At 55.0% G+C, this 16,131-nt stretch overlaps 1 protein-coding gene across 1 annotated transcript in view; it reads left to right on the top strand.

Moving 5' to 3' along the window:
- The first annotated feature begins 587 nt into the window (after positions 1-587).
- The window catches only part of PSD2 (pleckstrin and Sec7 domain containing 2), a 48,749-nt gene continuing 33,205 nt past the window's right edge, over positions 588-16,131 (top strand). Inside the window, exons 1-3 of the mRNA XM_059061262.2 lie at positions 588-687; positions 1,083-1,201; positions 12,917-13,341. Coding sequence (XP_058917245.1) covers positions 12,968-13,341 — 374 coding nt within the window. The 5' untranslated portion in view covers positions 588-687; positions 1,083-1,201; positions 12,917-12,967. The remainder of the gene's footprint in view (positions 688-1,082; positions 1,202-12,916; positions 13,342-16,131) is intronic.

Raw genomic sequence — 16,131 nt, forward strand, 5'->3', positions numbered from 1 at the left:
CAGGTGGTGACTAGCAGGGTCTGTGGGGGCAGGTTCCTTTGGAGAGAGTTTCCACAGCCCAGAGTACCGGGCTCCTGACCTGGTACTGGGACTCTGTATTCCCCCCTTCCGCTCCCTCAGGGTCTCTCCCCTTTGTCCCTCTCTCCTGCACCCCTCCTCACTGCACTCCTTCCAGCTCTGTCCCAAGCCCCCCTTCTCACCCCATACCCCAGGTCTGTCTGTCCCTCTGTCTCAGTAGGTAGGTAAGTAGGTTGGGCTCAGCCTCCCTCTCTCTGGGATCATCCACCTTGATCCCCCACACTCCTCGCTCCTCTCAGTCGGTTGGGTCTCCCCTGAGCGGTGTGTGTGTGTGTGTGTGTGTGTATGGGGTGGTGGTGGTGGTGGTGTGGTGTGGTGTGTGTGGTGTGGTGTGTGTGTGTGTGTGTGTGTGTGTGTGTGTGTGGTGTGGTGTGTGTGGTGTGGTGTGTGTGGTGTGGTGTGTGTGTGTGTGGTGTGGTGTGTGTGTGTGTGTGTGTGTGTGTGGTGTGTGTGGTGTGTGTGTGGCGTGTGTGTGTGCGCGCGCGCTGGCGGGGGTGTGGAGGGCAAGGAGTCAGACCACGAACAGACCAGCGGAGGAGGGCAAGGACCGGCTCCCTCCTTCACCTCGAGGAGCGTGGTTCTTGAGGGCTCAGGGTCTGCGGCCCCAAGGTCTCGCCGAGGGGGCGGTGTTGGGTCCGGTCTGCTGGCCCGGGGTTAGAGGACAGCTGTAGCACGGCTGGGCTAGGAGCGGGGGCGGAACCTCGCAGCGCTCCCCTCCCCCACTTTCTTAAAGGGCCGGCGCGGGCTGGTGCGGGACAGGGCTGGCCGCCCTTCTCGGCCGGGTCTGGGCGCGCGATCGGGCCCTCAGTGCAGAGCTGGGGCAGGTGGGCAGGCGGGCAGGCGGCCTGCGTAGCCGCTGTCGCCTCCCGGCTCCATTCTCTCCGCCCCCGCCCGCAGTCCCCCCGCCCTTCCCCGCCCTTCTCGCTCCTCCCTCCCTCCTTCTCTACTTCCTTCCCTCCCTCCTGCCGTGTGTCTCCCCCCACCTCTGCTCTGCTTCTCCACAGACGCGCTCCGACACCTGAAGGGATAGCAGCGAGCGCGGGAGCCCCGACAGGCGGTGGCGGAGTGGGACGGTCAGTCCAGCGGTGGCCTCCTCATGGCCCCACCGTGAGAGGCTGGAGCGGTGAGTCGGGCCGTGCGGGAACACCCTGTCCCCAGGGTCAGCGTGCTCCGGGACCCCGCCCCTCCCGAAGCTGAGCTGGGGGCCGGGAGGGGCTGCTGGGGTTGGGGGGAGCATGCTGGGTGGCGGCGCCGCCCTCCGCCCTCCGTACCCGCCTGGGTCTGCTAACAAAGCTACATTTCGAGATCAGTTCCGTGGCGGCTGGAGCATCTGAAGGATACGGTTGTCATGGAGATGGGGCCGAAAGAGGAAGCCCGGGATGGCAGAGTCTGGGCCAGGGAGAGAGGGCACCGCTAGAGAGCCCCAGGCCAGCCTTCAGGGAGGGTTAGGGCCGGCAGCCCAGTTGTCTCCTGATCTCTCCCCCGCCCCCCCCCCGCGCCATTTGTCTAATCTGAGTGTATATATGTGTACGTTGATGGGGTGCCAGTGGGAGCTTGGTGGCCAGGGACCTGGGGTGTTGGGTGCCAGGCCTGCTGGCCACCACCTTTACCAGGGAGCAGCTTTGAAGATTTATTTCTGTTTCCAGTTTTGCAACTTTGACAGCCTGGCTTAGCGGCCAGGCCTCAGCGGCTCTGAGCTCTGCCGCTGGAGCAGGGCTTGCATGGGGGCGTGGCAGGCATCAGGCAAGGCCAGGAGGCACATAATGGCTGTGGCAGCCGCAGGGAGGGAGGGATCCTTGTAGTCACTGCTAGTGCTGGGGTGGGGCAGGGAGTCCAGATGTGGGGACCACCTGCTCAGCTGGCCCCCCTCCTAGGAGGAGGTATTCCAACTCTTGCTGTCCCTGGAGGACCTGGGGACTCCCTGAGTCAGAACTGGGGGCATTGTCTCTGCACAGGCCCAGGGGCCCACTGCCTCAGCCCATCCCTTAAACTTAGGGCCATCTTGGGGTGCCCTTGGAGAGAACTGGGGGTACCAGCCACAATGGAAGTGGGTCTGAGAATTCCTGGAAGGCTCAGGATAAGCCAGGCTGAACTTGATGGGTGGGTGAATGGGGAGCAGGGAGAGGGCTCAGGGTTTGGCCAGGACAGATGGGCAGCCTGGGTTTGGGGAGAGGCATCTGGACTTTCCTGGGTTCTCCAGCTCCTTCTTCCAGACCTGGAAACAAAAGCTGCTTAATGGGTGATACTCAGGCAGCTCGAGGGAGAGTGGAGAAGGGGCATTGGGAACATCTCCAAGTCCAACCTCTGGCCCCGGCAGATATAGTCATTTTTCCACTCCTTCCTTGGGAGGTTAGGAACCCTACCTCTCAAGGATGCTGCAAGTTCTATGACCTGTGATCTCTGAATCAGCAAAATGGGCCAGCTGCCCTCCCTTACCCATCTTACCTCTCTTACATCATACCCACCTTCCCTCTCAAGAGACCCTTTTCCCCAGCATATGGTAAGAGTCAGTGGCTTCTTTTAAAAAAATTATTTATTTATTTATTTATTTTTGGCTGTGTTGGGTCTTCGTTGCTGCGCATGGGCTTTCTCTAGTTGCAGTGAGTGAGGACTACTCTTCCTTGCGGTGTGCGGGCTTCTCATTGCGGTGGCTTCTCTTGTTGCAGAGCATGGGCTCTAGGCACGTGGGCTTCAGTAGTTGTGGCATGAGGGCTCAGTAGTTGTGGCTCACAGGCTCTAGAACACAGGCTCAGTAGTTGTGGCACACGGGCTTAGTTGCTCCGTGGCATGCGGGATCTTCCCAGACCAGGGCTCGAACCGGTGTCCCCTGCATTGGCAGGCGGATTCTTAACCAGTGCGCCACCAGGGAAGTCCAAGTCAGTGGCTTTTGAATGAGGCTACTGCAAAGTTTGGTCCTGGTGGAAACATGGCAGGTCCCTAGGTTGTGGCCTGAATCAGAGGATTCCCACACATTGGGATGAGTAGGTGGGTGGTGGCCCAACTAAAGGTAGAAGGTTGACTGGAATGCCCTTCGAAGGCCTCCCCTGCTGGTGCCTTTTGCAGGGGCTGAAACCTCAATGCTTAGGTGACTTGTACCCTGTAGTCCCAGGAGTGCCCTATGCCAGCCTGAGAGGCTTCCCTCCTGCTGCTGGTCTGACAGCTCTTGGTGTGCACTCCCCCAGCCGACCTGACCCACATGACGCAGGGGAGCAAAGTTACCTGGAAAGGACTTGCTGCTCTTGACAGGACTGAGAGAGGGGTGGGGGGACATTGCTTCGCCCAGCTTCCAGAATCGTGCACTGCCACTGTGCTAAGTACTCTCCTACACAGACCAGCCTTTAGAGGGAGGTATGCCCATTATTTCCATTTTGTGGTTACTGAGGCTCAGGGGAAAGTTGCTTGTTCAAAGTCACCTGGTTAGTAAGTGACAGAATCAGGATTTGCACATGGGCAGAACTGCTTGAAGCTTGGACTTCTGTCCCGAATCTCATTCTCTTCTTCCTTGGAGATGCAAGTTAGGAGGGAGGTGGGACTGAGCACCTTTTCATCTGGAGCAAGAGAGTGAACTTGGGGAAAACTGAGGCACTAAGCTGGGATCTTCTAGAGAGCTGGGATCAAGGCATTCCCGTTCCGGACGTTGGCCTGAAGGAGAACAACACTGCCTCTCGCGACAGACGATGCTCTAGACATTCTTTGCCAGATGGTCTTTTCCAGGAAAATCTGTTTTGAGAGGCATCTTATGTCTGGGGCTCCATATTTAGCCTGGCTCCTCACACGGGAGGATACACTCAGGCTGTCACCCCTTGAGGGGTGTTTGGTGGGGGGGTGGGCCTGGGCCAGACCCAGCTTCTTGCTACGGTTCAGGCAGAGGTGGGTTAGGGCCCCTGTTCCTGCCAGTCCTGTCCCAGCTGAGGGCTGCCCTGCTGGTCTCCCTGGGACCTGGCTGTTTCCTGCAGGGCCCTGTCCTCCTAAGTTGGTTTGCTCGCAGGTAAGCCTGACCCTGTTTAGGTGGTGAGCCGCTCCAGGGCTGTGTCTGCTTGGCCTGGGAGGACTCCGGTGTCCAGGCCAGGCCCACAGCCCAGCGTGCCGTCTGCTGCAGTAAGGACTGCCCTCTCCTGACTCCTGCGCCATCAGGGGCCCTGAGCTCCCCTCTTTAGAGTGTCTCCCTCCACTTCCTTCCCTCCCCCCTAACTTTTTGTCTTGTCACATCTGATTGAACAATGAACACCCACCTATAAACCCTTCACCTGGAGACCTAGATTTGCCAGTTGTTGACATTTTGCCCACATTTGTTTTTATCTCTCTCTCTGAAACTTCTGAAAGTAAGTTGCAGACATCATAGCACTTCAGCTCTAAATACTTCAGCATGAATTTCCTGAGACAAGAACATTTTTCTGCATAATAACTGTACTGTTAATCATACCCAAGAAATTTAATGATGCCATCTAATCTCATGTAATCCATATTCAGATCTCTCTAGCTGTCCCTGTAATGTTCTTTATAGCTTAAAAAAATTTTTTTGATAAAGGATCACACATTGCATTTAGTTATGTCTCTTTAGTCTCCTTTAATCTAGAACAATTCTCCGCTTTTTTTTTTTTTTTTGAAGTCTCTTATGACATTGTCAGTTTTAAAGAACCCCGGTCAGTGTTCATGTAGAATGCCCCACATTCTGGGTTTGTCTTCTTGCTTTCTCATGAGTAGAGTCAGGTTAAACATTTTGGGCAGGAATATCCCATAGGTGAATTCGTGTCCATCAGCAGGCGCATGTCATTAGCCTGGGCTATAATAGGTGGTGCTAAGTTAGGTCACTTGGCTAAGGAGTCCCTTTGTTTCAATCCTGTTCCTCCCTCTTCCCTACCTCTAGAAGCTTCATCCACCTGGTCACCCACACTCCAGGTCAGCAAAACTGACTGAACCCCCCTTTCAGAACATACGCCGGAGAAGGGTGATTAAGCAGACGCTGATGGGGCCTTCAAGGAGTTCACAGCCTCAGGGGTGTGGATAGGATGAGCCACAACTCAGGGCAGGTGCTGTCAGTGTGGGGAAGGAGCCCCAAGAAAGCAGTGAGGGGCACAGGGTGGGGGGGGAGGAGAGGGAGTGGGGGGCAAGACAGGAAGAAAGGGGGTGGGGCCTGGACCACAGCTGGCCTAGAATGTGGGCTGACAGCTGGCCCTTTCCCCAAGGGCACGGGGAACTACTGAAGGGCTTTAAAGAGGGGAGCGATGAAGAAGATGTGAGTGCTGGGAAGGGCACTCTGAGGAGGATGGCATGGACTGGCGGGGCGAACGGGGTGAAAGGGATGGTCAGGAGGCCGTGACATGGTCCAGCACAAGATGCTGGTGCACTGGGTTCTAGGCTGCTGCGTACGGTGCACAGAGGGAGTGGAGTTGGTGTGGTGGCCCTGCTGGGACTGGGGTATGGCAGGTGGGGGGTGGAGAGAAGGGATGGAGTAAGGAAAGATTAGGAGGCAGAACGATGAGCACTGGTTATCTGACTCGTGGTGGGGAGAGCTGTCATGCAATGGCTTGGGGAGGGTGTGGAGAATGCTGATTTGAGTGTGTGAGGTCTGAGGTACTTTCTGGGTCAAAGGAACAGCGTATGGGAAGTTCACTTCCCCAGGTCTTGGTGGGATGAGGGCAGAGGGAAGGCCACACACAAACCACAGCAGAGAGTGGGTGGTGGGCTTTCAGGTACCAGCAGCAGAGGGACTTTGGGTGGGGGCAGGGGCCGGCTCAGAGGCAGCTGCCACTATAAAAGTCAGGATAATCTCTCCCTTGAAGACCCCCAACTCCCTTACCTCATTTCACTGCTTCATACTTGCTTGGCAAAACCCCAGCCCTGGTTAAATGCAGTGCCTGGTCTGTTCCCTCTGTGCAGCAGAATGGGGCTGAGAAAATCCACTGCCCTGACTGGTCTCACTTTTAGTTCAAAACCATGAACTTCGGGTGTGTCCTTAGTGCTGTCCCGCAGTCCCACGTGGGTCCTAAGTCCATCCCCTCTCCCCCTACCTGATGATTATTACACTCTTTCTGTTCTGCCTTCAACCCTAGCCCCTCTTCTGCAATCCTCCCTCAAAGCTGATGACATTTCTTCCTACTTCTTTGAGAAAACAGAAGCAGTTAGAACTTCCTCAGACTCCCAGTGCTCTGTTCACCCATCCACTAGCATCTGTACCCACTGCTCTGCCTTCCCCAGTTGCTGCGGATGAAGTGTCCCTGCTCCTGGTTTAGGCCAGCCCTAGACTTGTGCAAATAGATCCTGTCCACTTGTGCAGTAGAGGGGGAACCTATAATGCGGGCGGTGGAGGGCACACTGTTCCAGCAAATGCCCCCTCCTGCATTATAGGCTCCCCCTCAGTGGATCATTCCATCAGCAGATATCTTTTTTTTTTGTAATAAATTTATTTATTTATTTAATTTTTGGCTGCGTGGGATCTTCCTTGCTGTGCGTGGGCTTTCTCTAGTTGCAGTGATCGGCGGCTACTCTTCGTTGCAGTGTGTGGGCTTCTCATGGTGGTGGCTTCTCTTGTTGTGGAGCATGGGCTCTAGGTGCGTGGGCCTCAGTAGTCGTGGTGTGTGGGCTCAGTAGTTGTGGCTCGCGGGCTCTAGAGTACAGGCTCAGTAGTTGTGGTATACGGGCTTAGTGACTCCGAGGCATGTGGGATCTTCCCGGACTAGGGATCGAACCCGTGTCCCCTGCATTGGCAGGCGGGTTCTTAACCACTGCGCCACCAGGGAAGTCCCTTTCAGCAGATATCTTGTTATTGTTTCTTCTGTCTTAAAAGATGGCTCTCTCATTTTCTCCAGCCAGCTACCACTGCATCTCTGTGCTCCTCTTTACAGCAAACCTCCCCAGAAGGGTTGTCCACTGACTGCTCTTCTCAAGGTCACCAATGACCTCCATGTTGCTACACCCAATAGCCATTCTCAGTCCTCATCTGCCTCATTTGGCACCTTCAGTCTCTCCCTCTTCCTTGAAATACATTCCTTGATCTCCAGGACATCCATTGTCCTATTTTCCTCTGACCTCGTGGGTACTCCTTCTCCCCGACCCCCAGCTCACAATATTGGAGTGCTCAGGACTCAGCCCTTGCATGGCTGCTCTTCCTCATCTGCATTCACTCCTGAGCCAATCTCATCCAGTCTTATGGCTTTACACACCACCTATATGCTGCCAGCTCCCAAATTTATATCCCAAATTTTGACTTCTCTCCTGAGCTGCAAAAGCCCACTCAGCATCTCGACTGCCATGTCTACTGGACACCTCAAACTCAACTTGTCCAAAGCTGAGCTCCTTTCTTCCTGATCTTCTCTCCCAAACTCGCTCCACCCAGTTTTCCCCATCTCTGGAATAGCAACTCCATCCTTCTAGGTGCTCAGGGTCGAAATACTAGTGTCATTCCTGACTCCTTTCTTTCTCTCCTATCCCATGGACAGTCCATGAAGGGGTGAGACTTTTACCAGCCCTCAGATCTCCCATCAGTGGGCTATGGCTGAATAGGAGGGCCAGTTTCAAAGATGGGGACAGGGAGGCGATGGTGGAATGTCCCAGTACAGACCCTTTCACACCTGCTCACTTTGCACCATATGCTGCTCACCTTCAACTGGGCCCAAGGAGACCACAACCTTTGTCAGACCCTGTGCTGAAGCCCTAAAACAGACAGGAGAGGACAGGGTAAGAGGAGGGAGGGAGGGGAAGAGCGGACTCAGCAAGGGAGAGGTTATGTGGAGTGACATAATCAAGAGGTTGGGGAGAGGGTGGGGAGGAAGGTCTCAGGGCAGGAGGCAGAGAGGAAGAGGAAGGGTGGACAGAGAATGTGAGGATCTAGAGAGTATGGGGTAAATGAAAATTGGGCAGGGAGCAGGGAGGATGAAATTTCTTGGTTCATCTCTCCTGGCTGTTGAACCAGACTGGGCGGAGGCTGCTCAGAGTTTGAGCCCCTGGAGTCTGCCCCTCCCCAGGCTTTTTAGCCAAGACAGGACTTGCTGGGAGGACTTGCCCTTGGTCAGTTCATTGTAGCTTTTGGGGTTAAGCTTTCAATCTGCAGGCTCATGGCTCAAATGTGGCTCAAGAAGCAGAGTGAGTCCCAGGTGCCAGCTGAAGTTCCAGGAAGACAGGCAGCAGCCAGCTTAACCAGAACAGCCTAGTCCTTTGTGGTCCCAAATAACTGAGGGCTCACCCTGCAGGGAAGTTGACTGGGGGTAGAGTCACCAGCTATAAACATTATTTGGGGTTTGACAGCAGACACTGTGAATTTCATCAGTGTTGAGGGCTCTCCAAAGCAGCATGCAGATGTATGCAAATGTTAAGCAAACGAAGGTGCCAAGTGGTTGTGGGGCGGGGAGTGAAGTAAGCTGGGAGATGTAAAAGAATGACCTTTGCAGAGATGGGCCCCTGAAAGTCCCAGCAGGCTGTGGGGCACATGCAGATAAGATGCAAATGTACACCCAATCCCAGGAACCTCTGCCTGCCCCGACCGTGAGAAAGGAGGCCTTCCAGACACCCACAACCCAAGGCCAGGCTGAGAGGAAGAAAGCAAGTTGGTGCTGGGCTCCCGGTTAATCCCAGATAAACATCACCTGTAGGGAATGGGAGCCTTTTAAGGGAGGTCTAGACCCCTGGCCCTTGCCCTGCATCTGGTGTGGCTCTTGTGCCTTTGAGGTGGAAAGCTAGGAGGGAGCCTGGTCTGGGGCAGGAGTGTTAGTGGGACCAGGACTGTAGGGTCCTCACCTGCCTCAGGAAAGGGTGGGGCACCCTTTCTGGCCCACCCTCCTGGTCCCCACAGGAGCCTTTCTCCTGCCTCCACCCTCAGGCTGGGCTTCTGAAGCCTCAGAACCTGCTCTGACAGGCTGCCCAGGGCAAATGTCTGCTGGGGCCCACTGGGTGTCCTGTGCTGCTCTACTGTGCATTCCACCCCCAATGCGGGCAACAGGTTCCCTCCCCTGCAGACCTGAGAGATGGTTCTGGAAAAGCAGTAGCCGGCACCCTTCCCTGAGCACTTGTACCTGACTCTGAGCTGAGCATCACATCCAAGCCATCTCCTCTGTCCTCCCTGCAGCCCTGCGGGGCAGATACTATCAGCACCACCACCGCCATTTTGCTGAGAGGGTGCTGAGGCTCAGAGGTAGGCAACTTTCCTGAGGTGACATAGCTTGTGGGATTTGAAGCCAGGTATTTCTGTCTGCATAGTTAGGGTGCTGACCCACTGTCCTGGACTGTCCCATCTGAGGCACTAGGTGGTCCAAGCTGAGAAGAGCAAGTAGGTAGAAGGATTAGGGTCACTTTGGGGAAGACCCAATGCAGCCAAAAATAAAAATAAAAAATAAATAAGATTGAAAAAAATAAATGAATAAAATAAAGCCATCATAGTAAAAACTGGTTCAGGCTAGAACCATTAAAAAAAAAAAGATCTAGGGAAAGAGCATTCTAGGCCAAGGGTACAGCTGGTGCAAAGGCCCTGAGGTGGGAATGAGCTCAGGGAGCAGAAAGAAGGCCAGTGTGGCTGCTGGGGTGGGGGATGGGCCGAGGGCAGTGAACCAGCTCAGGCAGAGCCTTTTTAGGCCATGCTGAGGAGGCCAGATTGGCGATGGGAGCTGATGGAGGGTTGCCAGTGAGGGAGGGGTGTGATATAATTTGTGTTTTCACAACTCACTCCAGCTGCCATGGGAGAGTGGGGAGGGGGATAGGGTTGTTGCAGGAACAGCTGAGACCCAGAAAGTGGCTGGCTTGACATTCAGCCCTGGACTGGGTTCCATTACCGTCATGGACCCCATTTTGGTTGGTGCTGAAAAAGAGGCTGCTATGCCCAAGGTTATCCCAAGGGCAATCACAGGAGCCCCCGCTGAGAGAGGGGCCTGGTTCTGGCTGAGGGAGGATGCAGAGGATCTAGCCACTGCTGGGCTGTCATTTGTAGGCATCTCCTTCTCATGAGTGCCCTGTGGCCCAGCTGTACCCCCTCCCCTGCTCTTGCCAGCAGGGCTGGAAGTGGGCAGGGTCACTGCTTTGTGTAGACTCTTCTGGTTGAGGATTTGAGCCGTGATGTTGAGGGAGGGTCTGGGAAACTGGGGCTCATCCTGTACTTCCAGGCCATTCAGGTGCAGAGGGAGGCTACTCCTGAGTCTAGAGGTAGCTACTCACTGTGTGACCTGGGGCAAAGCCTTTCCTGGTTCTGTGCCTCAGTCTCCCCGTATGTCAAATGTGGTAGTGGAGAGAGTGGGCCATAGTTGCCTTTCTCCTTGACCTCTGTAGTGAGTTTGTTTTTCCTTGGATCTCAGCCCTCTCATCATTCATGACCAGCCCTGGGGAAGGAGAGCAGAGGTGATGCCCCCATTCTGCAGATGGGTTCACAAAGGCCAGAGGGGACAATGATGAGTCCCAGGTCACATGGTGATTCAGAGTGAGGACTTGGGGCATTGTTTCACGCCTCTGCCCTGAAGGGCACCCCTCCCTTGGGCCCAGCAAGAGAGGGGGGTCCTGGCTCAGCTCTTTCTGGGCTCAGCTGGCCTTTAGCCCAGGCAGGGACTCTGGGCCCCTTCCCAGAGTGGAGCTCAATGTGCCCCTTGTCTGTCCACCCCCAGAAGCTGAGGACCCGGCCCCGTGCCCGGTTTTGGCAGAACTTCCATCTTGCTCTCAGCTGCAGGAGGACATGGCAGGGCAGGTAGGGCTAGAGCCAGCCTGAGGCAGCTGCTGGAAGTTGGAGGTGACGTAGGGACCTCCCAAGAGGTCCTTGATTTGTCCATAACCCTGGCTTTGGGGCTGTTGTAGACTGAGTGCTGGGTGAAGCCGCTTGTGCTCTCAAATCTCAGGCCTCACTGGGAGCTCAAGCAGAGCCCTGGCCAAAGGGGAGCTAAGCATCCATGTGTGGGTGTGGGAGCTTGAGGAATCCTGGTGGAATTAGGTTGAAACCCTGTGCCACAGATCCAGTGCTCACCCAGGCCTGTGGGCTAGAAAGCAAGCCAGAGGACTAGAACTCAGGCAGCAAGCCCAAAGGCCCCCACTGTCCCTCCTCTTTCCTTTCTAAATGCTCCCCTCACCCCCAAGGAGCCTCAGCTGAGGAGATTACTTCCTGTTCTCCTTGCTCTGAGTACACAACCCGAGGGAATGGATTGAAATAGCAACTGCAGCAGCAGGGATTTAGGGCAGACCAGAAAGAATCCCTCACTCAGTGCCAAGCCCCTCGGGGTCTCCAGTGTCCTAGGATCAGGCCCCAGATATTCTAGAGCCTAGCTTTTCAGATTTTTTTATTTAGTCTGTGGAAGTTTTGTTTTGTTTTTTAGAGTAAAATCTTATGCTCTTACAGTCTTCAAAACTCTAGGAGGTGACAGTCAGTCAGGGTGGGTGGGCTGGGGCCCCAGATCCCCATCGGTCCTGCCTGCTCTCTTCCACTCCATGTTTGAAAACCAAGGGGTACATGAATCTTAAGTGGTCCTGTGGTGGCAGAGCTCCCCCCAGGGGCCCAGAAGCCCCCAGAGAAGTAGACTCACCTTCCTCTCCAGGCTCATCTCTAAGTGGGAAGTTTCTCCTGGAGTCTAACCCAGTGTTTCCCAAACTTGCCTTATTATAAGAATAACAGATTACTATACCCGTTCCCTATAGATTCTGTTTCAGGTGGCCTGAGGGAGGGCCTATCTGTATTTTAACAAGTTCCTCAGGTGAATCTTAGGACCAGGTGAGTACGGGAAGTATGGGCCTCACTTAAATTCCTGTTGCTGTACCTGCGTGCCTCTCCTCCTCCCGCCTCTCCTGAACCCCCAGCACCCTTTCTCCAGAGAAGAGTGGGGTTACTAGGGGAAGCTGAGGTCCAAAGAGGGGAGGAAGTAAGTTGCCGACCCTCCTGAGATCGGACAGGAAGCTTCTGGGAAATTGAGCTTGTTCTGATCCGTTTAAAAAAGGGAAAATGGGTCTCCTCATTTGACAGATGAGAAACAGACCCCGGGCAGGGCAGAGGGGAGGGGGCTGGCCTGGATGGAGTAGTGAGGAGTCCCAACGTGGACCCCATGAGGCTGCACGGTGAGTGGGGCTCCCCTTCCAGTGCTCTCCCCTGGAGGGCCCCGTGGCAGCCTCCTCATGAGTCCCTCCTCAAGGATGGGTGAGCGCCGGGGCCGGGGCCGGGTGTGGAGGGGAACCCCAGGCCCCCTCCTCCTTCCTCCCGGCGCAGCCAGGGCTTTGGGCGCTCAGCGGTGGAGGAAGCCCCGCACTCGGCCAGTCTCCCGGGTGGCGCCGCCCCACTCAGCACCCTGGACAGCGCCTCCTCGGGGCCTCACTTTGGCTTCTCTGGGGTGGCCTCTGTTAATAAAGCTGCACTTCTGTTGACTTCCTTGCCTCCCTTCTTAACTCTCCCTCTAAAGGCAGCCCCCAGTCCAGATCTTTTCAGTCACCACTTGTCTCGCTCCTGGAGCCAGGGCAAGGGAACATGGAAAGAGGCAAGGTGGCTGGCTGCTGTAGGCCTGGGGTTTCGTTCCCTTTACTCACCAGCGGGAGAGGAAGTGGCCTTGGAGGAGTCCTGGACCCTTCCCTAGTACCTGCCAAACTGGATCTTCCTCGGAGGATTTTGATTAATTCTGAAGGGCACAACAGAGATATGTAAGAGTTAACAGGGAAGTAGGACTGGGGCACACCAGTGGCTGGGGGTCTGGGGAGAGGTGAGTGGTGCTGGCCTGAGCAAGGCAGTGAGGAGGCCACAGCCTGAACCCAGACTCCAGCTGAGAGGTCCTGCGAAGATCATCTGGGCCATCCTCTTGTCCTCAGGCAGGCTGCCTGCTGCTGGTTCTGCTGGGCTTTGGACCCCAGCACCTCTCTTTCTGATCCACCCCTTTCTCTCTCCATCTACTGCCAGGTCACGTTGGGTCCCAAAAGCAGCCAGCACAGGGTGGAAGCAGTGGCTGCCATGGATGAGGATAAGCTTCTACCTGCACTGCCTGGGGAAGATGATGCCACCTGCGACCCCATCCTGGAGCCTGAGGAGGAGCCTGGGGTCCAGAATGGAATGGCATCCAGTGAGGACCTGAACAGTAGCCACACCAGCCCAGGGCATGAGATGAGGGACACCCTGGTGGACACTGAGGGGCATACAAAGGGCCTGGACCTGGCCCTCCATGGCCTCAGCCTTGCCCTCTCCCTCACCAATGGCCTAGCCCTGGGGCCAGACTCAAACATTCTGGAAGACTCTACAGGGTCCAGGCCCTGGAGGGCTGGTGGGCTGGCGGAGGTGGACGATGCCTCCAGGAGCCTCTGTCCAGACACTGAGGATCCTCCACTGGGGTAAGTGGGTGTCTCGGGATGGGGGGCTCACCACATTTGCTCCAATGCTGCATGGCCTGGGCCTAGCCACTTAGCCTTTCTGGTTCTTGTTTTTCCTCATACGTGAAATGGGAATTTTATGTCCCTGTTTTGGGAGGATAGGGCCATAAGAGAGATTTCAAAGGCCAGCAACCTGTTGTGCCCCCCCAGCCCCCCTATTCACCATGGGCTGTTTCTTTTTAAAAAATTTTTTTCTTTTCCATCGTGGTTTATTACAGGATATTGAATATAGTTCCCTGTGCTATACAATAGGACCTTGTTGTTTACCCATTCTATATATAATAGTTTGCATCTGCTAATCCCAAACTCCCAATCCATCCCTCCCCCGCCTCCCCTTCCACCGTGGGCTCTTTCTATGTGGGGTTGGAGGGCCACACTCCCTCCATCCCAGGCTGGGCATCAGAGTTCCAAAATGCCTTGATGTTGGAGGTCATCTGGCCTATCCCTCTGCTTCCTGGAGATGAGAATGTCCCAATTCTGCAGCTGACCTCAAGAGAGTAAGCTTATGTGGATTAATCTTTGTCAGCTACTCCTCCCGGAGTGCCATCTGGGAGTTTGAGCAGGAACTCCTACTTATTGGAGTAAGTCCTACGTCCTGGAGTTACAGTCCCATTTCTATTATCCTCAGCTGGAGGTGGAGAGGCCCGGCGTCTTGGAGGTGGAGAGGCCTGGCATCTTAGAGGTGCCAGTTGGACAAGGAGGCGAGGATGGGGCAGGGGAATGTCTAGAAACCCCCAGTGTGGGCTGAGAAAAGAAAGCATATAGAAGGCTTACTGTGTACCACTGTCGGCACTGGCCCAGGCAGACAAGGGTGTAGGAGGTGTGCGAGCATGTGTTTGTGGGGCATGCATGTGTGTGTGTACCGTTGTGTGCATGGGGATGTGTGAGCATGTCAGTGTGCCTGGCCTGTGCATTTGAGTTGCACGTTTGGGTCTGCACGTGGATGTGTGGGGCTGAGTGGGCCTAGGTCTCCAAGGGCAGGAATGTGAGTACGTGGGGTCAGACGCCAGTGTGTGCCGGGTGTGTCAAGAGACGGTTTCCTTCCGGGCAGGGCCTATGGGGGGTGGGGCCTATGGGGGCAGGCAGGAGGCTGGGGCTTCTTGGAGCACGCTGTTTGTATTTAGGTTGGTATAATTTTGGAGGATGGCTGAAGGTGGAGGCAGATGGAAGTTTGGAGATTAAGCTGATGGTCTTCAAGCCCCTGTCAAAACTAGCCCTCAGGTTTGCTCAGGTGCATGAGAGGGTGGTAGATATGGGGACCGTTCTTGGCTCTGACACGAGATGAGAGCCCCCAAGGGCAGGACTCTGTCTTGTTGTTCTAGGACCCAGCATGGGCCTTGCAGAGAGAGCTGCTGGGCAGATTTTGGGTGTCTGCTCTGGCAGCCAGGGCAGTGGCCCTTCTCTTCCCTCCCCTCCTCCTGGAGGTCAGTAAAGGCAACTTCCATCCCAGCCCCCTGATGGGCATCCTACCACCTTTTCGGTTTCTGCCCTTTCCCCACTTCCTTCTCCAAATGAGGCTGCCATCTCAACTCCTGGTGGGACAGGGGTGGCCGATGGCTGTGGCCTCAGCTTTTCTCTCTCAGGTCAGTATTTCTCCAGGAAGCACTCAGGGATCAAACTTTGGCACTGGGGGTCCAAGGAGAGGTTTGAGGGGGTGGGGCACTTCCCAGTCCTCCAAATATGGCTCCGTCTCTGCTAAGCCCCAGGGACTAGGGGTTAAGCAGGGCATAGCCAGATCCTCAAGCTTACCAGGGGTGTGCTTCTTTGCTAATGGTGGGCCTTGGTTTATCTGAAATGGGCTGGGCTCAGCCTGCTTCTTTCTTTTTCTGTGTCTCTTGCTTTTGCTGTCTCTATGTTTCTCTCTCTCTCTCTCTCTGTGTCTCTTTATCTCTGTTACTTTCTGTCTCTGTTACTCTGTCTCTCTGTCTTTGTTTTTTGTGCTCTCTGTATCTCTTTCCTCTGTCTCTTTTTTATCTCTCTCTTATTTCTCTTCTTCTCTCTCTTTGTCTCTATTTTTATCTCTTTTAGTCCTCTTCCTTGCCTATTTTCCCTGCTTACTTGTGCATCTCCCCAGTGGATAAGAGGCCTCGGTTCATCTGTGTGTGATGCTCGATTTTAGGTGCTGGGGCTACATCAGTGAACAGAATATACAACAATTCCTACTTTCATGGAGCTTATGGTCTAGTGAGGAGACAGATAACATATCATAAAAATAATAGATAATTACATAGTATGTTGGAAGGGGACAAGTGCTTTGGAAAAAATAAAGCAAGAAAAAGGGGCTGGGGTGTTTGGGGGCAGTTCCTAGTTATAAATAGGGCAGTCGGCGTGAGAAAGGGATGCGAAAGGAAGGCTTCAGCTTGAGGAAAGAGCACCCTGGACAGAGCGAACCGCTGGTGCAGAGGCCTTTCTCGGGGGCGGCACAGGGCTCTGCAAGGGCTTAGGCAGTGTAGTGGGCTGTGGGGCTGATAGGCATCTGTCTATTCACCCAGTGCACCACTCAGCAGGGTTTAGAGGACCTACTCTGTTCTGGGTGCTCCCTGGCCTTGTGTGTGGGTGGGGGGAAACAGGTGTAAACAGGGGAACAAACAGAATACTGCATGCTGAGAGGGGCTGGGAGGAAATGAAGAGGTACCCTGAGGATGGACACTACTGAGGGGCCAGTGTGTTGGGTGGTATGGGCCTGCCTCCCGCAGTCTCTCTGAGGAGGTGACATTAAAGGCAAGGCCTGAGAGCTAGAATGTGGCAGCC

The sequence above is a fragment of the Kogia breviceps genome, chromosome 4, assembly GCF_026419965.1.
Source record: "Kogia breviceps isolate mKogBre1 chromosome 4, mKogBre1 haplotype 1, whole genome shotgun sequence".
Lineage (NCBI taxonomy): Eukaryota > Metazoa > Chordata > Mammalia > Artiodactyla > Physeteridae > Kogia > Kogia breviceps.